This window comes from Melopsittacus undulatus, chromosome 10 (genome assembly GCF_012275295.1).
Source record: "Melopsittacus undulatus isolate bMelUnd1 chromosome 10, bMelUnd1.mat.Z, whole genome shotgun sequence".
Taxonomy (NCBI): domain Eukaryota; kingdom Metazoa; phylum Chordata; class Aves; order Psittaciformes; family Psittaculidae; genus Melopsittacus; species Melopsittacus undulatus.
Window position 1 is genome coordinate 29,606,156 of NC_047536.1, and position 24,321 is coordinate 29,630,476.

At 39.3% G+C, this 24,321-nt stretch overlaps 1 protein-coding gene across 5 annotated transcripts in view; it reads left to right on the plus strand.

Moving 5' to 3' along the window:
* The window catches only part of SULF2 (sulfatase 2), a 148,856-nt gene that overhangs the window by 73,308 nt on the left and 51,227 nt on the right, over nt 1–24,321 (plus strand). For 2 of the 5 annotated variants that reach the window (XM_005146719.3, XM_031047018.2), the window contains exons 1-4: nt 5,965–6,124; nt 10,292–10,473; nt 12,174–12,421; nt 18,353–18,592. In XM_005146719.3, coding sequence (XP_005146776.1) covers nt 12,247–12,421; nt 18,353–18,592 — 415 coding nt within the window. In that variant the 5' untranslated portion in view covers nt 5,965–6,124; nt 10,292–10,473; nt 12,174–12,246. Of the gene's footprint in view, nt 1–5,964; nt 6,125–6,171; nt 6,289–10,291; nt 10,474–12,173; nt 12,422–18,352; nt 18,593–24,321 lie in introns of those variants that run through there. The other 3 variants (XM_031047015.2, XM_031047017.2, XM_031047016.2) reach the window with 2 other exon arrangements.

The window sequence follows — 24,321 nt, forward strand, 5'->3', positions numbered from 1 at the left end:
TGGGTGAACATGTCTCATAAAGTAACCACCTTCTCTCTGAAGAATGAATCAGTCCTGACCCTCAAGGGACATCTACAAAGCACCTTCAAAAGATAAGCTGCAATATTAAAATTCATGACTGTGCTAAAAGGTAAAAATGATGGACTTGTTAAGGATACTGGCTTTGTAGGTATTACAATTTTCTTAACCTGTCTTCTGATTTCTCTCGTATACCCACCTCAGTAATAAGTCTACATTTTCCACGAGATTGATTAGTTCTTTGTTTTAATAGACTCAGCTGTGTCTCTTCTTTCTTTGTTAGCAAGCTTTCCTATGTCAGAGATAAGAGCTGCTCCTCTTTCCAATGGCTTCATTAACACATTAGTTAAACTCAGAGCATCTTAGCTTTGGAGGTTGCTGCTTGTATTTCAGAGCTGAAGAAGTGCTTTATATGCCTGAGGGTGCATCTGCTCTTTCCTGTGTGTAGCAGTTGATCTAATAACAGGTATCACATCCCACTATAAGTGTTGCATCGCTTGTGCAATTGAGGCAACCAAACAGGAAAATAACTTCGTATGTGTGAAATGCTGGCAATTGTGTCATTTGCTCTTGTATTTCTTAGAATTGTGCATTTGAAGTCCAGCTCAGAATATATAAATATTCAGTCAGAGCAGGGATCTATTTTATTACTAGAAGTATTTGAGGTAGCAAGGGAGAACTCAACAGTAATAGTTAGAAGACCTAATGAAAAGCAGAATAAGTAAACAGTAAGCTGTAGCTTTTCTAATGGAGGTGAAGTCCCACTGCATAATTTTGGACTTTGTGCCTGCAGAATGTCTTTGTAAGTGAAGGTACTTCTGCTGTAGGTTCAGCAAATTCACCTGAACATAAAAACCACAGACCAAGCTCTTCAGATGGCAGAGTCCATAACATACACCGGATACCTTCTCCAATTTGGAGCTGTTCAGAGGCAGGACATGAAGGTGACTGTTCAAGTGCCAGGAATGCTTTACTGGAGACAGATGGAGATAGTGTGGTCATGCAGATAGATCTTTGACTAACATTAAATGCACGTGGGCCACATTAAAGAATGGGCATTGTAGTGTTACATTACCATGAAGCCTGCTACTCTCTCCATTCTCTATCAGTTGATTTTACATTTTTCACCTCTAATACTTTCAAATCAGAGCATAAGATTTTTGAGATAGGCACAGCTTTTTTTATCATTACATACTTTATTTTCTTAGTTCCTATGTTAGTCATGTTTTTTACCTAAGGGCAATGGCTACTGACTTCTCTAAGAGAAGTTTTAGTTAAAGTAAGTTCACATTTGGCATCACATACCAACTTATGCAGAGATGCAGCTAATCATTAGTTAATGTTTGATTATTGTCCCAGTGCTCCATATCCATACATTTTTCAACATCCGTGTATCAGAACAGAAGGTAGCCTGAGCACCCTACTACTACAGTGTGTTGAAAGCCTACAAAGGAAAATTAGATCAGGATGTACAAAAAAATCTGAATTCTTTATGAGGAAAAAAAAAATCCTTGTCGAAATAAATTATTAAATCATGCTGACCTATAAGCAGCTATTCTATGGGTAATTCATAAATGGGGGAAAAGGAGCCCTGCTTTTTTTCATTGCTGTTCTCTTTATATGGGCTGTGACCAATAATGGTTCATTGGATTTATATCTTCTGTGTAGATCTTCAGATGCATCTTTGAGCTTTATAATACTGTTAGTGCTCAGAGCACATATTAATTTTTTATGTGAATTTCAGGATCATTCTAAGAGTTTGAATTTCTTTTTGGCTCTCCAGGAAACATTTGTCTTGAGTTTGCTGTTCAAATAGGTAAGCCTATCACTTTTACCAGTGCACTGGGTGTTGCTTCTGTTACTGGTATAACTTCCCTGCCATCTTTGCTGCATCAACCTTTTGATAAGCAACTCACATCCACTATTGTGAGTTATGATCAAAATTCATCTGGTTAATCTTAGACTAGAATTATATTGCCTTGACACATTAGAAACTCATAGTTGTAACTAAATTCATACAGTATACCATACTTAATCTTTATGGTCACGTAGAAGAGTATAATGCAATTCTTTGCTTAGTATTTGGATGAAGTAGCCAAGGTGAATTATTCCCTTCTCCTTTGCTTTTCTTGGCTGTGTTCCCCTTTTGCTTTCTCATAGTACCTCAAAACATATAAACCATTTTCCCCCATAATGTGATTACACATATATAGAAAGTGCAGCTCAACCTCAAGAGCAGAGCAATAGCCCACAAAATCCTATTGAGCTGGAGTCTGCGATATAAAACATACAATGTGAGGGGTCACAGTGTGGAGCGTGTTGTGCTGTTGATGCCTTCGTAATAGCATTTAGGTTTGTTGGTGATGCAGCATTTATTTATGCATTTTATGCAACTGAAACAGTTTTCAAATAAGTAAAACATTAAACTCTGTACTGCTATGAAGGCTCTGACCAGTGTAATCAATCCAGTGTAACTCTGGACTGATAACTGTAATATATGACACTGAGGGAAAGCAGGGGAGATAAGAGTTATGTTCTGTTGCTGGCTTTATTTCTAGGTCTGTAAAGAGGGCTCAGAGCACGTGTGTATACATGAAAAATTATGAAAGAGGAGAAATCAAAGTGACTTGTGGTTTGGGAGGCTTACATTTTATGAGTTGCTATGAAGATAAAGATTAGTAAGTCGTAAGAAGAATTGGAAGGCTTTGAGCAGAGTACGTAAAAATGTGAAAGCCAGCCCTTTGTTTCATGTAACGTGAGAACAATGTTTAAGCTCTGAAAGCACAACATATCTGGCAACAGTGTTAAAGACATGTTACACAGTGGGTTGCCTGTCTTCTATTTTGGGGTGTTTTTAGTGACTTTGGACTCTCTCTGTGTTCTCCTTTCTCAGAAGTTCCTTCTCTGTAGGCTGAGGTGCTGCTCCTCCTCTTGGGCTCTGTTCTGGAGGACATTCCCAGTGACTGCTTGTCACACCTTTAACTTGTGTCTCAGGACTGATTCAGAGATACTGGTGTGGATCCCCACCATCTGCCAGCTGGATCTAAGTGCTTCCCCTTTACATGCTGGTGCATAGTGTATTTAACAGTCCCACACACATTGGTCAGTATCTTTTTCTGTGTTGCACTAACTTGAAAGTAAGGTGGACAGAGAAACTGCAGATTAAATTGTTGGAGGGATTTGGAGGCCCAACTCATGGTGCAGATCAATGTGTGATGATATTTAAAGAAATGCCTGCATGTCCATTTCTCCTAATTTTAACAGGTATTGCCTGGAATTATTTTTTTAAAACAAATTACTTGGATAAAAGGCAACATTTGTTATTTGAGGCACAGTAAAATAACTCCAAGCTGTTCAGTGCATGCTGTGAGAGAGATCTGAACAGTGAAAAAGCTCTGGTGTGGGAGTGAAAGGGAAGGATGTTACTTTTTTGGTTTATCTTCTGCACTCCTGACCAGTTGTGATGGTCCATATATACCAATGGAATCCTTTCCTAGAGAGTGAATGAAAGGTTTGCTTTATTTAGACAGTAGATACCTACAAAGTTCCTTCCCCATTGCACCAGCAGGCTTTCAGACCTTGTTTTACCAGTAATTTCACATGATCTTATTGCACTAGACTTCAAATAAACCACAGTGTTTTAAATATGTCTATATCCCTTGAATTTTTGGCAATAGGAAAACTAGCTGAAATCACCAAACTGCTTTAACTTTGGAAACCATTCACCAAGTATGCATAATAGTTGTTACCCCTACTGTTTTGTAACAGTGCCAGAACAAGTTCTTTTGAAATGCATGAGATGGAAACCCCATTCACTTGAAGAGGAAGCACCTTTCACTTTGCAGGGTTGTCTCAGACCAGGGGGTATATTATCCTCTTAATGCACTTGCATAACTCCCATTAACATTAATGGAAATTACATGCACTCGCTGTGAGGTGAATACACCCTTTTGTTGGAATGAGCCATCGAGTGTGACAGATTTTCCAGTGATGTTAAAATCAAATTTGGATTGCAATACTAATGTCAGTAATACAGGTTTTAGTATCTTTGTGGCTTGTAGTTTATATTAATGAAAATTCACAAGCTATTCACAGTAGCTGTATCTGAGGTTGTGAGTTTCTTAGAATGGAAAATCCCATTTCCAGTGCTCTAGAAAAATGATGTTTTAAACAAGGAGCTGGTCCATTTTGTTTTCCAATTTGAAATGTGGACCTCTGCATTGCAAACTTAGTATTTCTTTTGGCTCGGTGGTTGCTGTTTGCAGTGCCTTTAGAGTTTGTTGGTAAGAGGTAGCGTGTTGCCGATGCAAGCTGTTGGCCTGTGGGATGGCTGCATTCCTGGTTCTGTTCCTGGTCTTGCTGCCCAAAGTCTGCTTGGCTCTGGGTGACTCAGCTGCCTTCTCCAACACTAATTCATGCCCCAAATGTGCAGAATCAGACCAATGCAGCTCGCAGGTGTGTTGTAAAAACTAATTGTCTGTAAGTTGTTTTATTGTAAGATGAAAGTTGCTAGTAAAAGGTCAAATGCTATCTCAGAAAGCAACATAACAATCAGCATGGTAGCAAGATAGAGCTCCTGTTTTATACACACATTCTGTGTTGGTGTGACACCCTGTTAGGGAGCGTTTGTTTATTCCAGTACAGTTGGACTGTTGCAGCCCCTAGTGTGGACCTAGTTGTACGACAGAAAGGGTTTCACTGGTGGTGCTCGTTCAAAATATTTACTTCTAGACCTCTGTAGTTCTTTCTGTGAGTCTCTTCTACTCTGCCTTTTTTTCCTTAAAACTGTAGGTAATCATTTTCCTGCAGCATTCTCAAGAACCACCTAATTTCCTTGCTGTTCTACAGCTGTGCAAGTGTGTGTTTTGACTTGGGCAGGGAAAAGATAGAATCTTCTTTCTCTAATCTGTTTCTTACTCCTCCTCTTCCATTGATTGTTGGTCTTGCACAGGAAAGCTTTATCCTGCCCATCTTCAACCACAAAACCCATTTTCACTATAGCATCTTTTTGTGATAAAAATAATGGCTTAAAGGTCTTCTTTTTTTTTTTTTTTTCATTTTCAGCTTCTTTTCTAATGCGTATTTTAAAGATACAAATTCGAAGTAAAATCTTAAAGATCCACTGGCATTTGTGATTTATGGCCTCCTCTGTGGACAATTTGTCATTAGATGTAATAACAAGGGTTGGGAAGTTCTGAGATAACTTGTGCTGCATGTGTGACACTGTCATAGAATCACAGAATGGTTTGGTTTGGAAGGTACCTTACAGCTGTTCTGGTTCCACTCCCCTGTCATGGGCAGGGATGCCTTTCACTAGACCAGATTGCTTCAAGCCTCATCCAACCTGTCCTTAAACACTGCCAGGGATGGGGTAGCCACAGCTTCCCTGGGCCTGGGAATGCTAAGAGGAAATGCTGTGCTCTTATTTATTTTTGCATATTAATGTATTAGTATAGTTGAAACAGGCATTTAAAATGCCCTTAAGGAATCTACCGAAGACGTGTTATATATTTAGGTATTTATACAAACCCTGAAGTTCTAGGAGTAGAATGTAACCTCCCTCGAGGAGGTAATTCCTGGTACAGATGGGGCCCTTTAATATCAACCGCACCAAAGCAAATGGAGTCTGTGTTTCCAACACACTAAGAAGCCCTCACCCGTCCCTCCGCAGGTGTCAGGGTTAAGTACCCGTCAGGAGCCTGACCTCTTGGCTCACAAAGGCGTTGCGCACCGGGTGGCAGCTGGGGAGGTTAGCTCTGGCCGCCCCATTTCTCCCGTGCGCGACAGAGTGCGGAGCTGCGCCCCCGCGGTGCTGCCGCCGGACTCTGGCTGGTGGAGCAGGTTCCTCCCTACCCGCCGCCGGGGCATTGCGTCAACCCTGGGAGGAGGATCCTCGAGGTAAATGAACTTTTTAAACGGGAAAAGGAGAAGAAGGGAGAGGAGGAAGAAGAGGCGGGGACAGCGCCCGCCCGAGCGGTTGCTCTGAACTGGAAAACGGGCTTCGGCTGCTGCCCGACGCCACGGCCGGAGGATGCGCTTCTCCGTCGCGCCGAGCGCCCAGCTCCGCAGGCGGGCGATGGGGCTGCGGCCGTAGCGCGGCTCCGCGGTGAGTGGGTGGCGGTGCCGTCCGCGCAGTGAGCGCTAGAGCGAGCGGCGAGAGCCGGGAGCGGAGGTGCCCTGCAGCCGGGCTGCCGGAGCTGGGAGCTTGGGCCGAGGGGCTGATGCAGCAAGCAGGCAGCGAGCGGATCTGGCCGCGCTCCTGCTGCATAGGTAACGGGCGGGGCTGGAAGTTGAACGAGGTGTGACGAGAAAGAGGGCTTGGGGCTGTGAGACGGGTGAGAGTAGCCGGGTACTGTCGGGATCGCTGCGGCCCCGGACACCCCTGTTTGATGCGGCCGGAGTTCCCCGGCCCTTCCGGCCCTAAGGCTGCTGCCCGCGGCGGGGCGAGAGGTCCTGGCCGGTCGGTAATGGGTACCCAGTGGGAGGATCGGGGTATGGCCCCGGTTGTGGGTGCTGGCGGGGCCTCTGCCTGCCGCCCTCTTACTGGTGCATCCCCGTGCTCGGTGAGAGGCAGCCTGTGTGGAAAAAGAGTTTCCAAAGGCAACTGATGCCCTGGCACTTGGCTTCCCATTTAGCAAATACCGGCATGTGTCCGGGTGATGTGGGCACTGATTGTATGTTCTTGTGTATGTGTATGCATAGCATGGTTGTGGGGTTTTTTCTTGTATGCGGCTACAAATAATTTTGTGTACTTGGTAGGATGTATTTGTGCACTGGTAACTGTTCTCGCCTACTTTTTCTATCTTAAAGCACTTGCATTCATTACCTTATGGTATTTTCATAAGTGAAAGTCTGTTGTTATTACTGTACTTAATACAAGTTAACATAATTATCTTTAAAGGCAAAGATTGTGTATCTTTATGATTTGTAAGTAAGTGGAGGTAATAAGTATAATAGGGAAATAATTCTTAATCTCTTCCCAGTTATTGGATTATCATTTCTTGTGGTGCAGAAAAGTGTGTTTTATTGTGGATTTGGGGGATCTGCATAGCAGTTTAACCTGTCTGAGGAGTGTGTGTTACTGGGAAGCTTTAATGACAAGATGCAAGGAGTGAACAGAAAGAATATTGTGGCTTTGTGGGAAGTACATGGTACTGTTTAAAACACTTTAAAATTATCAAATGCTGTAGAAACTTGTAAGTAAGTTATTATTCAATTTTATTCAAAATAAAGTTGTAGAATAGGGAAGTGATTCTGTAATACAGGTAAGCTCCCCAGTGATTAATATTTAGGTTTGGTGTAGAGTTCACCAGCATAAGGAAAGCGAGTCAGAAGAACCCATCTGAATAGTTATTGAGTACTGTAGCAAGTCCTGGAAGCTCTGTTCCGGAGCTTCCGAATAGCTACAAAAGACTGTAGATACTTGCAAATAAAAACAGTTTAGCTGTAGTTTGTGTTGATAAATCAGCACACTGTAATGTTTGAGAGGCACAGTTAGCACTGGGATTTGGTTTTGTCCTTTCTCTTAAAATTTTTACTTTCTTGGGGGAAAACCCCCCAAAGTATAAAGCTATAAGAAAATAGAATATGTTGGTAGATTGCAGCAATAATGTTGATACCAGGATCCCCCAAGGAACCTTGTTTGATTGCAAACAATATTCTTCCCAGGACCCATATACAAATGTGTTTATGTTTTATGAGCAAAAATATAATGGTTTCAAATGATCAGTGAAAAAGGACTTCTCATAACCAGACCTGGATGTGTAGAAGTGACTCAAGAGTTAAAAGAGCAGCAACACTGCTGAATCTATTTAACTGGCAAAGTGGTTTTAATTGGGTTGGTTGCTAGGGAATGGCTCCAGCACCATGTCTTTCAATAAATTTAAACACTGGACAAATGGCACACCTAAGTCTGCTTATACGATACACCTGGTAGTGGCTCCAGCCCTATTTAGAGCAGGTGTGTGTTGCTTCTTGCTCATCGGTTTTCCCTTCCTGTGCAGTTCCAGCATGTGGCTTATATGCTGCTGCCCTGCTCTGCAGTGGCTGCTGGGTGAGCTGAACTTGCCATCGCAATTCGGTACCAGTGCTTTGCAGTAGATTTGCTTGAAAAAATAATCAGTTAATAGAAGTAGGATTAGAAACAGCTCTCTAGAGGTAACCTCAGAGTGGGATTAATTAATTAATTTGTATTTGATACTGGAATTGATTTGTTACATATTTGTTCCTTCTCTGCTCCAGGAAGAGTAAAGTGTTACTCTTGATTACATTGGAATAACTTAATTATTTGACCTCAGTGAAGTTGCACTGCACTCATGCATGGGACAGTTGTGCTTGGACAGGCATTAAAGATTGGGAATGCCAGGGTGTACTGACTGTTACGAGTCTTGCACACAGTACCTCCTACACCTGTGTCAAGCAGTAGGGATGAATAGCATGTTAAAAATGTCATCTAGGGTAGAACTGGCACTGGGCATTCCTGTGTATCCTGCCTCTACTGCTGTAGAACTGGCATTAGTTAGAGGGCAGTATTAAAAATAAGCCTTTTCTTGATGCAAATGCTACTTGGGAACAGAGTTTGGCTCCTTTTTTTTACAAATAGAATAAATGTACTGAAGTCTGGCTTTATTTCTTCAACATTTATAGTGTGACTTAGTGCAATGTCCTGTGTTGCCACACAGGAGAATTAAGTTTGGCTTTATTCTCATTCCCCATTCTAGCAGGAGTTATGAAGAAAAAGAGGCAGCTGTATCTAATTCAGGCTATGGAGGGAGTCAGGGACTTGTTAAACTCCACCGTAAACCATAGAAAATAAGAGAATGCAGACTTTGTCTAAAGCAGCCTGCTAGGAGGTTGCATAGGCTTAATCAAGCTGAGTTAGGTGCCTCAGCTGAAGAACACTTCATAAATTACCAATAGCATTTGCTTAAATATAAACCAGGAGTGTGTAGGCTTGTCAAGTTCATATGTGTAATCTGAGAGAAAATAAGAGGCATACCTAATTCTCATGGGAGCCACTCCAGATTAAGCATCTTTAATATTGGAGGATGGCCTCCAGAGGCACAGAAAGCAGTAGACCATCTGTACCACTCAGATCAAAATGCATCATTGGAGAGGGTGCTACATTAAATGTGAAGGCAGATTGGGGCACTGCTGTGGAACTTTTCTGGTTTTATCTATGAGTTGCAGCTTAAACTTGTTGACAGAAATGGAGAAAGAACTGTGAAAGAGACTTTGTCATATTTCTCCCCTGAAGTTCACTGAGGACTAGGGGTTAAAAAGAATCAATCTATATTTGACCACTGGCAATCCAGGCAAGAGCCTCTTCTGTTGCTATTCTAAGAACTGTTTTAAAGCTGGCTTTTAGATTTTATTGCATATATGCTGTTAGTTGTGGCATGTCTGTTTTATGGATGCATACTTCAAGAAACAGGTTATTTTCTAAAATTGCTTTAATTTTCTTACCTAGTTATTGGTATGAGTTTTGCACATAATTACATACTTTGAGTTGGTTCCCAGCAGTACTTACTCTGATAATAATAGGAACATAACACATCAGAGTAGTTGAAAAATCTTCATCGAGGAGGGGGGTGCGAAAGAGATAACAGGTTCAGGAGAAGTTGCCTGTTGTACTTGACAGGAAATTCTCTCCTTCACTTGCAGTATCCTCTCAGAGATAACTCTTTTAAACCATAAAGATATAAATGTGGATAAAATAGCCGTGGAAGAGCAGTTTATGTGCATCCCCAAATGTGTTGGGTATTTTATAGATAGAGAAGCAGCTTTCTGAGCTGGGGACAACTTCTATTTTTAGTGACAATGGAGGGAGGGACAGGCAATAAAGTGTGAGGAAAAGACAGGCAAAGGGAAAGAGGCAATGAGGTCATGAGGTTACTGCCATGCATTTATTTAAAAGTGAGAAAAATGCAAGGAAGGCTGTCAGATGCACAATACAGTGAATGTAGTTATGAGCAGACACAAGAATGGAGGGCCTTAAATGCTGCAAGGAGAGTCAGCAAATGCTAGTATTCCCAGAAGCTATTGGCTAGTGTAGAGCAGAAAAACCCACACTAACTTTTAGAACTTCAGGAAAAGGTTTGTGTGTAATGAAAACATGCTGTCACTGTATTTTACTGGGTTTTTTTAACAGAAGTACATGTAGAGTAATTGCTGAAAAGCAGAAGTCATTTCTCTCTCTCCCCAAAAGGTGGTGTCCAGGAATATGTGCCTGCTAAATTAACTTTTTTTTTCCCCCTCTTCCCTTTTGAAACAGATCCAGGTTTGCCTTTCAAGCTGCTTTCAACTATTCTGGACAGTAGCAACACATTGAGTCTGACATGATTCTTCCCAGTTGTGCTTCTGCAGATGGAATTCTGAGTACAAGGAATGAAAATTGATAGGACTTGTTGGTGTTCCTTCCTCTACAGCCTGGCACATCTCTGAGTAGCCACAGAGGTACTAAAGCTCTGGCTGTAAACTTAGGAATCTGGACTTTTCTCTTTCCCTATCCATTGAAACAAGTGCTAGGGTATTTAAAATCAATGTTCAGTTTCTATGAAAAAAGATGATTTCACCTGCCTGTGAAACTCACTGGAGAGACTAGTAAGGAATAAGGATTTTTCATCTCCTTAAAACCCTCTTAGTATATGTTTTTGGAAAACAGCCTTAATAAATATTGCATCATGCTATAGCTACATATCTGTTGACTTACATGAAAATTCAATATGCATTTGTTAAATAAGCATAGAAGCAGAGTACAATTTTTCAGACCAGTGGTTTTGCTATTGCATGAGAACGTCCTTAATCAAAGTTTATCTCAAAGAACAGACGCTGGCAGAGATCAAGTAATAATGTGGCAATGAAATAATTTACTGGAAGAAAAAGTGTTTTCCCAAGTGGCTTTAGGGGCAGTGTCGCCAATGTATTTCTTTGGGTAAAACGCTCTGTGCTGGGTTCTTTCTAGTCAGGCATTTCTGGGCTTTACAAAAAGCAGATACTCTCCCTTGTGCTATTTTTAATTGATTTTTTTGTTGTTTTTTTTCAATGCATTACAAGAGGTCGTTGGCACCAGTCCAGGAAAAGGCAGGCAGCAAGCAGGGAATTCATCAAAAACTGACTCATTGATCGCTGGATCTGATGAAATAATTAGTACTTGATATTTTCAGTACAGTTTCATACTGTTGTTTTGACTTTCAAAAGCAAGAGAAAAATCCCTTCGTAGCAGAGGGACATTGAGCAAAACAATGATTCTAAAAATTCTTCAGCATGGCTATGTATTTTTTGGACCCTCCATGTAAGAATTGTGAAGGATTTTTAATTGGCTCATCAACAGGAGCAGTACCAGTTAGATGTGCTCTGTTCTGCAACAGGTTAATTCTGGTTCATTTTGTTTTATGATGGAGAGAAGTCGCAGGTGCTGCAAATCACTTTGGTGTTTCCATTCTCAAACATTTGCAGTAATGGGCCTTCAAATGCGCTCATTAATAATAATGATATTAAAAAAAAGAATAAATCTTGGAAACCATCAGAAACGCTGAAGGGATATCACACGAACATCAAAGCTATAGTAGACTTCAAACAGCATTGTACCATAGTTCCAAGTTCTGGGAAGCTCTGCTCTGTAATGAAATTTGTAAGATAAATCAGTGTATAACAAGTCATCTGTCTGAGGGTCCTTTATGGATTTGCAAATGTTGTTAATTTGGTGAATTTTGCCATAATCCTGGCAATAAGGAAAGATGTGTTTGGGTTTTTTCTTCAACATCTGCATTTTTGATGCAGTAAACAAAAATGTCATCTTGAAACATCCCAGAACTTTAAGGAAGGAGGTTGCTTTTTACATGTATCAAAGCCAAAGTAAGGGTTTAATTCCCTGCTAAATCCTTGAACTTGCTGCCAGATTTGGGCACTGGGTGAAACTTCATTGCTGACAGTGGTAACAGTTCACGAACTGTGAATTTTTCAAATTTCTGCTTCTAGCTGGCACTACAGAAAAAGGTCCAGTTTGTTTCTTTGTTGGGTTGTTTTTTCTTTTCCTTAGGAGTTAGATTATTTCAAGTATATTGTTTTTTACTACTTTGGAGAGAAACTTGCTGTCCCTTGGGGGGCAGGGAGGTCAAGGTATAAATAAACACTTGTTTCCTTCTCCCTTATAGGAGACCTGCAAATAAAGAAGAAATAGAAGCCATTAACCTACCTTGTTCAGAGAGAACACTAAATCAGCACAATATGGCACAGCACAGTATTGTCCTTGGATTATTCATGATGACTGTTTTATCACTGCTGGATGGAAGTTCAGCTTTCCTGTTAAATCAGCGTCTGAAGGGAAGATTTCAAAGAGACCGTAGAAACATTCGCCCAAACATCATCCTTGTTCTTACTGATGATCAGGATGTAGAACTTGGTAAGAGCCCAACATAAAGAGGATTTATATATGGCATTGCTTTGCCTTGAATCTAGATTCTTGTGTTCAGAATAATTATTTTTATGAGTATGAAAAATGACAGGAAGAACAAGTAACAAAAGTTTAAACCTACCTTTCTGTAGAAAATACTTTCCATTCACATGCAATTCAAGGACAGCAAAAGTTAGTCTCAAGTTAAAATGCTAAACTTCCTGTTTTTGTGGAAATATGAGCCTCCTGCCTATCTGTCTTCATTAGACACCTAAACTATGCTTCTGGCGATTGCAGGTTTAACCTGGGAAGCTACATGCCAAAGCAGTCGATTTAAATTCATAACTGATTATTGCACCATGTAATTACCCAAATTTTTGTGTGTAATTGCAGACGTTCATTACACACACAATTTTAATTTTAATTACTTAAATGTTACCTAGTTTAGTCGTACTGTTCTTGGTATTGTCCATTTAGATGTGTAGTTAATTACTGACCAAGATCACTTAGTAAGACCTTTTCATACTGTGTTACTCAGTGCTGTGTTAATTGTTGAAGAAAGGAGATGAAGATTAAACATGTGCTTTGCCTAATGATTTGGAATAACGAATTAACTGACAGAGGCTGGGTTTGTTACCTGAACAAGCTTATATTTATTAAATGTTGTCTGTAGTTAGAAGTGATTAACACAAACCAGTTTACATTAATAATTTTGCATTGGAAATATGCTTTTAAGTGGGTATAAAGCATGGATGATAAGATGAGAGCTTGTGTATGTGTGGTCTGGTGAGGTTTTTGACAGTTGGGAGAAACTGGAAAACAGACCTCACAGAAGAAATGGAACACAATAGTAAAATTAATCAGTTTGTATAATTTACACACTTCCTCATCTAGCTGGGAAGTTAATAATAACAATGTGGCAATATTCATAGAATCATAGAATAGTTAGGATTGGAAAGGACCTCAAGATCATCTAGTTCCAACCCCCCTGCCATGGGCAGGGACACCTCACACTAAACCATCATATTCCTGCAGATGCTTTCCTTTTATCAGTGTTGCTGCATGCCTGCAGTATTGTAGATGTCACGTTCTTCTCATAGGTGGTGAGGAAGCCTTCTATGGCACTAACCCCACCAAATACAAATGTAATTCATATTAGTAGGATCAGAAAATTATTCGTTGGTTTTGTCATCGTCACTTGTCTAATAGTTATTTGGATCACAAAGAAAGCAGCTTCAATAATGCATATCCAAAAGAACTTAACTGCATTATCTTGCAGGCTCAGAAGGTGGTCCTAAAAAATTTATCATCTTCCATTTTATGCTAGCCTGCTTGTTTCTGATGCAATTGTCTAAGTCCTTTGGGCAGTATAGTTTCTCTTCTCTGATAATCTGATGCTTTCCAATTTAAAGCATAATGGGCATGTGTCCACACAAATTAGGCTCTAACTAAGGAAAATCCATTTGATGAAGCTGAGAATTGATATTTGTCATTTGCCACTAATGGCTCTGGGAGACCCAATATTTATTTGAATTAATTTTTATTCTTGTCTCTTGTCTGGAGAGCTGTCCAGGTTAATCATAATTGCCATTTATGGGGATTGTGGTTAATGCACTTTAGAAAGATGGGAATAAAATGTGAATAATGAACAAAAGCTAAGGAAAACTTGGAAGCTGTGAAACTGTTGCAAAGAAAGCTGTGCATAACTAAGATTTCATCTGCTTCTAAAAATATTCTGTAACTGATGGGTGTTCTAGCTTTCATTGTTCTTGTGTGACTGACTTTTGAGGCAAAATGGAAGCCAACACGATTGTTAAGTGCTTATAACAGCCTTTCCTTTATTCAATTTAAGATATATTTAATAATGTACCAACAGCAGGTGGAGTTTATCAGAATGTCTTTCAGGAAAGGAGTGCAACTTTTTATTACTACTTTTTTGAATTTGCACTACTGTTAACCACAAGTTTTTCTTGGGAAACCAAGCCTCAGCTTTGTATTGAAAAAGGAAAAGATATATGAAGGGCTGATGAAAAGGATGCAGCATTTCCAGGTCAAAGGAGAACAAATGTAAATTGTAATATATACAAATGGAGGAAGATAAATGAGAACACAGAGAACTCCTAGCACACACACTCAGTTGACTGTCTAATCAAGGGAGTTGTATTGACAAGCAGAATATAAAGAAGAGGAATATACTGACAAGGAGAAAGAATTAATTAAAAACAAAGACTTTTCTTTCCCCCATTAGAGCCATTTAAGTCCAAGTTAGTATAATGCTGATGTCCCCTGTGTGATGGACTCAGCACCTCCAGTTTAATTAGGTTTGCCTGCCTTGCTTCTGTGGTTTAACAAACCAGCTTATTTCATTATCTCATAGTTCGCGAAAGGTCTGGTTATTTTGAAAGTATTTCAGCCACATTAGAAAATCTGAGTGAGAGGTAGTTTGTATATTCCTACAGCTTCCTCTGAAAAACTATAGAAGTGGCATGGAAGATGATTTTTCATAATTATCATATACAGAGATTAAGGCCTTAGAGCTTCGTTCAAATTAAATAGAAGAATAAAAAAGAGGAAATGAAGATGTGAAAAGGGTGTCTAATGATGTTCAGATAAGATAAAAAAATAGAAGGCTTTATGGGACAGTTAATTAGCATTCTGGGGTTCAGTTAACTTATCTGCATATGGACAGCACTTCTTAAATTGTGCTTCAGAGTAGACCAAGTCACTTGGGACTTAACACATGTTCTTCAACAGCTGGAGTTCCTAAGACTTACATAAATTATGACCTCTGACAGCAAACGCAACTATTGGGAAAGTCAGTATTTTTTCGTAGACAACTGGTATATTTTCTCCATTAGTAGTACTCAAAATATCAGTCTTATCCCTGAAGTGAACTGTGGAGACACACTGAGAAAAGTTATGGATATCACAGAAGTGTCAAGTGGGTTTTCCACCTTGGTTTTGCCTCACTTTACGTGAGCAGCTTGAATGCACCACATTGATTAAACTTTCCTATTTTCACAGTAGCCAATGGATATTTTTTCTTAAATGGCTTAGAAATTTTGCATGTAACTACTGAATAATTTTTATTTATCATCAGTGGGTTTAGGTAACAGAACATTTTTTGAATTAAATATTGACACTTCAAAGCATGACTTCTCTTGGAATATCCACTAATGAAACCCCAGAAGGTTTTCCATCTCAAGAGGTGATTTGATGAGGTTCCAGTTGGTGATTAACACATAACTAATCTTCTGACATAGAGAGATGATTTTCTACTTTTTCTCACAGTTCTGTGTTTGTATCAGAGGCAAGCTGAAGAAAATAAGTTTTGGTTGGCTGGCTTAATGCTGTGTAAAATATTTAAAGCTGGCCTATTTAAGACTGTGCAAAGGAGTATGCTGGATTTTTACCTTCCACTGATCTGTCACTCTGTGTTAGTTCTCAAGCTGGGGAAGCAGATTAGATCATATGTTTTTCTATTAAAGACTATTGATATATAGGGCCTTGTCATTACAGCAGTTTTATTAAAGGAGGTTACTGTCCCCAAGGGGGGTCTTAACATGTACTGTTATTTATGCACAGATGCCTCTGTCATTTAAAGAGGTTGTTAAATTGTATTTTAATATTGGGATGACAAAACATTCTTATGGTCTGCCTGTTTGTACTTGGGCTAGCTCATAAGACAGCGCAGAGGAAATGTCTGCAGTTTTCAGGCTTGCATAATGTATGATTGCCTGTTACAATTCTGAACTGTAGTGTTAGTGCCTTTGAGCAGTGACACTTATCCCACAGTTACAGAAACAAAAAAATCTTGCTTTCTTGAGAAACTTCTTTTTGGTATGTGAAGTTTGACAAGTTCTGAAGGAGGAGTGCAGTAACTTGCCATGGTTCTTGTCAAGAAGTGGTATGACAGACATGGGCTCTGGCCCAAGTAAAAAAGGATCTTGAAGGAACTAATACCATGGCAATTTTTAGGTGACATGACCTATAGTAGCAATTGGCCTTCCTTTATGGTGCCAGAGAGTCAGATTTCATACATGGCTTGAGACTATTTTCCTTTTAGGTTTTGACTCCTGATTATTTCAATGTGCCCTGTATCAAACCTAATTACTGTTGCAATTTCATAATGAAATCTCTATCTAAAGAGCTTAGAAGAAATCTAAACCCATTATTGATAGAAACAACATACAGTTTATGCCAAATGGTTGCAGTATGCATTGATTAAAACTGAACTATTAATCCAACTCAGCCTTAGGTAAGTTAGCCCCAACCCTAACTCCAGCATGAGCCCATACCTTCATCTTCATATTGTCCATTGGCTTGCCCAGCTCATAACATGAAGGGAGGGTTGATGATGGAAAGGTTTACTGTCCTTTTCAAGGTCATGTTGAGGACAAATACCATTCATAGAATCATAGAACAGTTAGGGTTGGAAAGGACCTTAAGATCATCTAGTTCCAACCCCCCTGCCATGGGCAGGGGCACCTCACACTAAACCATATCACCCAAGGTTTCATCCAACCTGGTCTTGAACACTGCCAGGGATGGAGCATTCACTACCTCCCTGGGCAACCCATTCCAGTACCTCACCACCCTAACAGTAAAGAATTTCTTCCTTATATCCAGTCTAAACCTCTGCTGTTTAGGTTTCAACCCATTACCCCTTGTCCTATCACTACAGTCCCTAATGAATAGTCCCTCCCCAGCATCCCTGTAGGCCCCTTCAGATACTGGAAGGCTGCTATGAGGTCTCCACGCAGCCTTCTCTTCTCCAGGCTGAACAGCCCCAACTTTCTTCACAGATCAATTATAACTCGCTCTGTTGCAGTTTTAACTGTCAGGCACTGATAGGTGAGGGAAACTAAATGTCTGTTTTATTTCTGATCCTTGGTGTTTCTGCATGTAGGAAGAACTCTGATATGGATCCAGATTTAGCTGGGTGGATGTCTATAGTAAAGATAAGTCTTTGTCCAAAACCTTGCCTAAAATAGGAAACAGAACAGCCATTTGGCAGCAGTATGGCTGTTAGTAATCGTTAGCAAAAAGACTTTTGCTCCCATTATCCCAATTCATCCAAGTCCCTGCTAGTTAAATTTGCTTGCTTGGTTTTAGTTGATGGTAATAAACTGCAGGGTGTTATCTGTCCCAGGCTGTCACCTAAGAATACGATTCTGCAGAACCAAGCCTAAGAAAAGTTGGAGAGTTTTAGATAACATGATTATCAAAATGGATCAAGTGGATAGATAGAGCTCAGTGAGCTGTTATGGAAATTATTATGAGGGGTTTACTTTGGTTCAGTGAAGGCTGCATAAATCAATACCTGCTAATACCTCACATTAGGAAAAAGAACATTTTATTTAGAGAACAGCTCAGTCCCTGCTTGAGCAGACTCTTGGATAAATAATCTTCCAACCTCAATGGTTCTGTGATTACAACCCTCAGCCTTTTGCAGAAAATTGGCACAAAATACAGTGCATCAGGTATCTTCTGAAACCAAGGCGTAAATAATGTTTGAGTATGCAAACCTTGGTCAGGGTTGCTGCACAAAGTGACTTTCACCCTCAGGCCACATTGTCTTAGCCTCATTCCTGCTGTTTCTTGCTTTCAGCTACTGGAACACTACTAATGGCTCAAAAAAGGTTGCACAGGTAGTGCAGAGAGTTACTGTGTTAAATCTTGAGCTTAGAGTGAGAGAAATTAAAGAAGCATTGTTATCAATGTCAACAGGTTTGAGTCGAATCTTAACTTAGGACTTCAGTATCTGGTCCTTCTTAAAACAAAAGAACTTCCCTACAGGAGGGACAATAATCTTTTTGGATTTGGGTTTGCTATGAGGCTACAGTGCCCTTACTATGTGCTTTGTTCTGGTCTCTGATACAACATGTGAGCTCTTAGTTCTTGTGAGAGAAATAATTCTGAGATGGTTTGTTATTCCAGGGTCTATGCAAGTGATGAATAAAACAAGGCGGATCATGGAACACGGAGGTGCTCATTTCATCAATGCCTTTGTTACAACACCCATGTGCTGCCCATCTCGTTCCTCTATTCTTACGGGGAAGTACGTCCACAACCACAACACTTACACTAACAATGAGAACTGCTCTTCTCCATCCTGGCAGGCTCAGCATGAAATACGTACATTTGCAGTGTACCTCAACAACACAGGATACAGGACAGGTAAGATCAAGGCTGGCTCCATCTGAAAGCTTCCTTAGACTAATTAGTACAGAGGCTAATGTGTATAGTATTTTAATTTGCTCTCCTAATGGACTGCAGCAGTGCAGCGTGCCAAAGTTTCTGTCTTGCATGGAGGTTTAGCTTCCTTGTACTTTTATTTGAGGAAATGAAAATGCAAACAAACAAAAAATGCCCCCAAAACACAAAATCAAAGACTTCCCAGAAACTGGGAAGGATAAAATAATGTGTATGCTTGAACCAAAGGTAATATGCCCTGCACAGAACAGACTAGAAAGATACTATGGAAAGAAATTAGTTGTTTGAATTTGTCATAAACAGGATATATTAATCAAACAAAGAATACAAGAGAAGGGCCTGTTCATTCTGAACTTTGGGGTTAGAGCTGTCAGCCGAATTGGTTTCTCTAGACAACTTATTCTCAGAAAGGTGTTGAGGATAATGACTGCGGAATAATGGGCAAGATCAGATGTATGCCTGAGAAACAAATGATCCCCTTTGCATGCAGTGCTCCTTAGGAGCAAATGTCCTGATTTCAGAAAATATATACTGTATTTCACACCTATTTTGTTCATGTATCCTCCAGAAATGAGATTTGGGTCCTTACCTATTGCAGTGGTTTTGTCACTATTCTTGCTAATGCCTTTTTTCATTATAAGAAGGAGGCATAAACCTGGTTGTAGCTGAATTATTTATAGTATATACACCATAGTATTACAGGATAGTTGTGTTTGATAGTATACGGATTTCTTTTTTCTTTGTATATCTGCTATTTGAGGTTTCCAGAAACTGGCATAAATCCTGAATAATAACTGTAACAAGGTCACTATTTTCTTTCTTAACTATTCACGTGAATTTTACGTTATTGCTGCAAAGTCTTGGTCTTAAAATAAATAGGTAATTTCCTTGTTTTGTTTATAAAAAATAAAGACATGAATTAATCTGGAAAAAAATAAATAGGGGGAAGTGCACATACCTTATTAATTGGTTGCTGTTTCCCTCCATTTATCATTCCTGGCACTGATACCAGTGATCATATGAATACCACACCAAGGTTAATGGCTTATTCTTCACAGATTACTTGTTCTGCGTTTGCTGATGTTTGTTTATTGTAATAATTTTTACATTTAGTGACTGTATTTCAAGCGTCTGCTGTTTCTACCAACGTGCATAGCTATGCAAGTGTCCTGACATTTGTATGTCTAAAATTCTGACATTAACTTAATGCTTAAGTTCAGACCCAACATCGTCGTGAATCTGTATTATACTTTCAGCCTTATTTTTTTTCTCTCTTAATTTGCAAACTAAATTTATTGGAAGACATGGTAATAGTACTTTTACAAGTACAAAGCAGTCTTCAGGTGTAAATGAGATCCTCATTCATGTAGTTAAATGTGACATGTTATTATACAAACTTAAATGGTAATTGCCATCATTGGAGGTGGGTGTTCATTTCTGATCTACAGTTAGTCTTCAGTTATCCACGATGAAGCAGTAAGAAGGTATTGGTTTACCTTTCTTACTTTTTCTTCCCCAAAGATCTGATCAGATTTACCTGCTTCAGAAACAGCAGGAAATAGAACTTGAGAACCTTGTTCTCTCAGTTTCAAAAGTAGCCTACTAAGGAGAGCAGGGAGATGATGAATGTAGTTTCTCTCAAGTGGGAAGTGCTCTTTGAATATGACTGCAGTGAGCAAAGGAAGATCTGGAAAGCACAGGAGTTCATTTGTATTATTATTATTAAGTGCCATGGTTTGTGCTGCAAGCGGACAGTTTAAATTCTTGATTCTCCTTCCCCTACCCTTTCTTTTTTTCTTTCTTTTTTTTTTTTTTAAGAAGAAGAATTAAAAGAGGCCTGGAGCCATGAGGAATAAAGCCTTTTGAGGCTTGCTTTTGTATTGAAGTTCACAACCTTGGAGTGAGAAAGCTTTTATTTTGGAAGGGAGTTGGGTTTTTTCCTTAATTCAGAAGCCAGGCCTTCTCCCCATGTGTCTCTTTTTTGTTTAAACTTGAAGGAAGAAGTTGTGCTGTTCTACTGCACTTAACCTTCCCTCTCTTTTTCTCCCTGCTGCTTGTTTCACATCTCCTTGTGCTCTGCTCTAGTCCTTGTGATCTCCCTGTGTGGTGTTCTCTTACAAAAGGTGAATCTGCTTGGGACTGTTCTTCCTGCATTGTAGTGTTTCCCCGTGGCAACTGCACAGGCTGGATCTCTGCAGACTTCTACTGCTCCTGACATCTCTGGGGTTATGTGGCAGTGGTAGGCAGGCAGGAGGGAGCAGTGTGGGGCATGTTTCTCTTCTGTGACAAGTGAAAAGTATAAGAGGAGATGGAAAAGGTGTGACTTTCTTGTAGTTGCTTTTCGGTTCCAGCCTTGGTTGCTTGTTTTATATTTTTTAAGTTTGGCGCTTTAAAAAGTTTCACCAACTTTGTTATAGGCACCAGACTTGGCAGAGTAGAGGTGGAAAGAAGAGGGCTGAGCTCAAGGGAAGTTCGTTCTTTGCCTATAACAGCTAGGGTTTTGACCATCATGTATAAGGCTTACTGTCACTTTATGTGGATCAGTTAAAATAAATAGCATGGCAATGCAAAGAATGGGTTTTCCTTCCACAGTGAAAGCCACTGAGGCAGTAGGTATTGCAAACATTAGCCTATCCTCACAGTCTAAGAAATACCAGTGTCCTGAACAGCGACTTGAGTCTGTGTCCTTTGCATGCAGCCTCTGCATGCACACAGCATGTTCCCAATGTCAGTATATTAAAGCAATTGGTCTGATTTTTTGAAGAGCTTTTCACATCATTGTCCTATTACGTATTGTGGGAAATTAGGCAAGAAGGACAATTTATGTAAACAAACCAAGTCAATTGATGAATTAATCTTTAGAAAAGTCAGCGTAAGCAACATCTAAATCAACACTAACTTAAATTAATGATGCTAGAACTTCAGCTTGGAGCAGGAGATGATTAGAATGGAAAAGAAACAAAGAGATCCGTGATAAACATTTCTGAGTGACAGGGAATTTCTCTGCCAAAGGCTCTTGTGTAAACATTCATGGAAAAAAAGTTCTATGAACATACCCATCTCTTTCCATGGGACTGCTTTTAAAATGCATCATGCATTGTTGCATGCTTGAGTCCTGCAGCAACAAATACTGAGATGTTTTATTGGAATACAGATTTAAACTTTCCCTTAGACATTACTTAATGAGAAAAGCTTTTCTTTTTCGTTTGCCTGGCTGGCTCAATGACTAGGTCTTAAAATTGGTGACTGATTCCAGAATATTTTGTCAGCCTTATCTGCAGTCAGGAAATGAAAAAACATGTTTATCTTATTAAATTCAACAGAATTAGGGATGGTGGGCCAAATTCAGCCTGGCAGAAAGATACTCTCACTTCAGTGAATCTTCTAAGAGGGTTCTGTTAATTTATATTTGTGCTTAGTAACATGGCTCAGTATGCAGCAAATGCAGTATATGTTTCGGCCAGCTTACTAGCCTTGTTCCTGTTGAGCAGTGCCCTATAGTACAGCTAACCCTATTCACTTAAATAAACTCATTAGCAGAGGAAAAACCTGCTACCTGTAGGGTAAAATATCAGTATCTCGCTCTAAGTCCATACTTGAACAAAGAATTAATAAATTCTTTTTTTTTTACTAGTCATGTATTTTGAACCTAAAGAAAAGTCATTGTGGGAGGTTCATCTCTGCCATTGTAAAAAATATTCTTGGGAATAAAAGTAATAATCATTCTTGGCACTTTCATAGGGCTTTACAATAATTAACTAATGAATTCATTAAAATTCAATGACAATCTTCTGTTTCCTTCCATTAATATTAGACTAAGAAGATACAGTGGCTGACTGCATTCAAATAATTATTTTTCCACTTCACTGTCTCAGCCTTTGACATTTTAAAGTGATTTTACCATTAATTTGTAAGAAAGAGGAGAAAGACTATTGGCAGATGTTTATTAAAGGAGGAATGAACCTGAAAAATATATGATCAGATTTTAATATCTAGATACATTCCAGGAGAAGAGCCCTCAGATTATCAGTTCCTTGCTGTAGAATTTGCTCTCTCCACAATAGCTGGCAGTTGCTGTTTTTTATTACAAAAATACTTGAAAGCTTAACTGAAGTTGATCTCTGTGTATAACTGCTTGGTAGGGAATCACTGGTGACCTAAGGAGTCAAAGGGTAGATGGAAATGGAGACAGAATAGTGAAGTACTTTCTACAAGGTCACATGCAGGTGAAGAGCAAGATGAAAAGATACAGGTTGTGATTCACAGTCCAGTGCCCACTCTGCCTTGCTGTGCTTCACTGTTATGGTACATGTGTATAAAGAAAACTGATTATCCAGGTCAGAGTAACATCCTCTATGCATGGCAAAGAGCACCTGCAGCTGATGAAGAACTGAAGGCCATTTTAAAAAATAATAACCAAGTGATTTATGAGTCAGACTGAGTTTTTAGAAGTGATTTGCAAGATCAGGAGCGGAAGTGTTATGATCCTCATCTCCAAGACATCCAGGTGACTTTCCAAAACTAGTTATCAGGTTTTTGAATTATTTATCTGGAAGGTAAATGAGTTTCTTTGAATCTTTTGCTCTCTCTATGGAAATATTATTTTAGCAAGATCTGTCAATTTATACCTGTTAGTTTGAGATGATTTGACTTGAAAATGGTCTAAAAGGAAGATTGAGCATAGTGGCTGTATCGTGAGCTGTTACTGCAATAGGAAACCAAAGATCTATGCTGGAAAGGACACAAGAAGAGGCCTGATGTGTAGCCTAAAACCACTTCCATTGTTCAGGTTACTCCTTCTGATGAGCTTGGTCCATGGCAGTGAATTATTGAGCTAGAATATCCTGCAAGTATTCTGAAGAATGGCATTTTCAAAGAAAAGACAGCTCTGGATTTCCTGTCTTATATGTGTTAAAGAGTTTCTTTTTCTCCCAGCGCTAATATCAGTTCTAAACTATAAACTGGTTTCAAGTCAAACATGAATGTATCTTTTCCCTCTCTTTCTCTGAATTGAGTTCTAGGCATCAGTAATTTCACTTTAAACATATTATAATTCATGATAACTTAAAATGAGAGCACATTAAGTAGAGCTGTGATCTCCTGAGGATTATGCAGACATTGTAGAAGTAAAACTTACCTGTACAGCTACTTTTTCATTAACTGTTTTCTCCATGTTAGCTTTATGTTGCTTAGTGCACACATTTTAACTGTCTTAAAGAGAGGAATATATACACTTCTGTGAGTAACTTGCTGAGTAAAATCCACAAGATAGCCTGTAATCCAGTATAACTTTCACAGGAGTCTGAGACCAAGGCATCCACAACTACAGAGTTCAGATAATGTCTGTGTCTCCCTTATTTCCAGTCATATTTTGTTTCCTTCTTACCCTTTCTTTTATTTCTTCCTCTAAATCTATCTGTTTTCAACATAAAATGTTGTAGGTTGTGCAAAGTACCTCATATTTTTCTTTCCCCCTACTACAATGTACTCTTCTGGTAGGATGCCCATTTTACCACTTGAAGTATAATGGCTTTATCATACTGATTTATCATTTCAAGCAAGAAGTTATTCATAGCTTGATATTTCTTTAGAAATAGCATTATCATTTCATAGCATTCAAAACAGCTAAAAGCTGAACCAAATACTTGCACATACATGATAAATATGTTTTTAAAGTCTTTATTAGTGTAGAT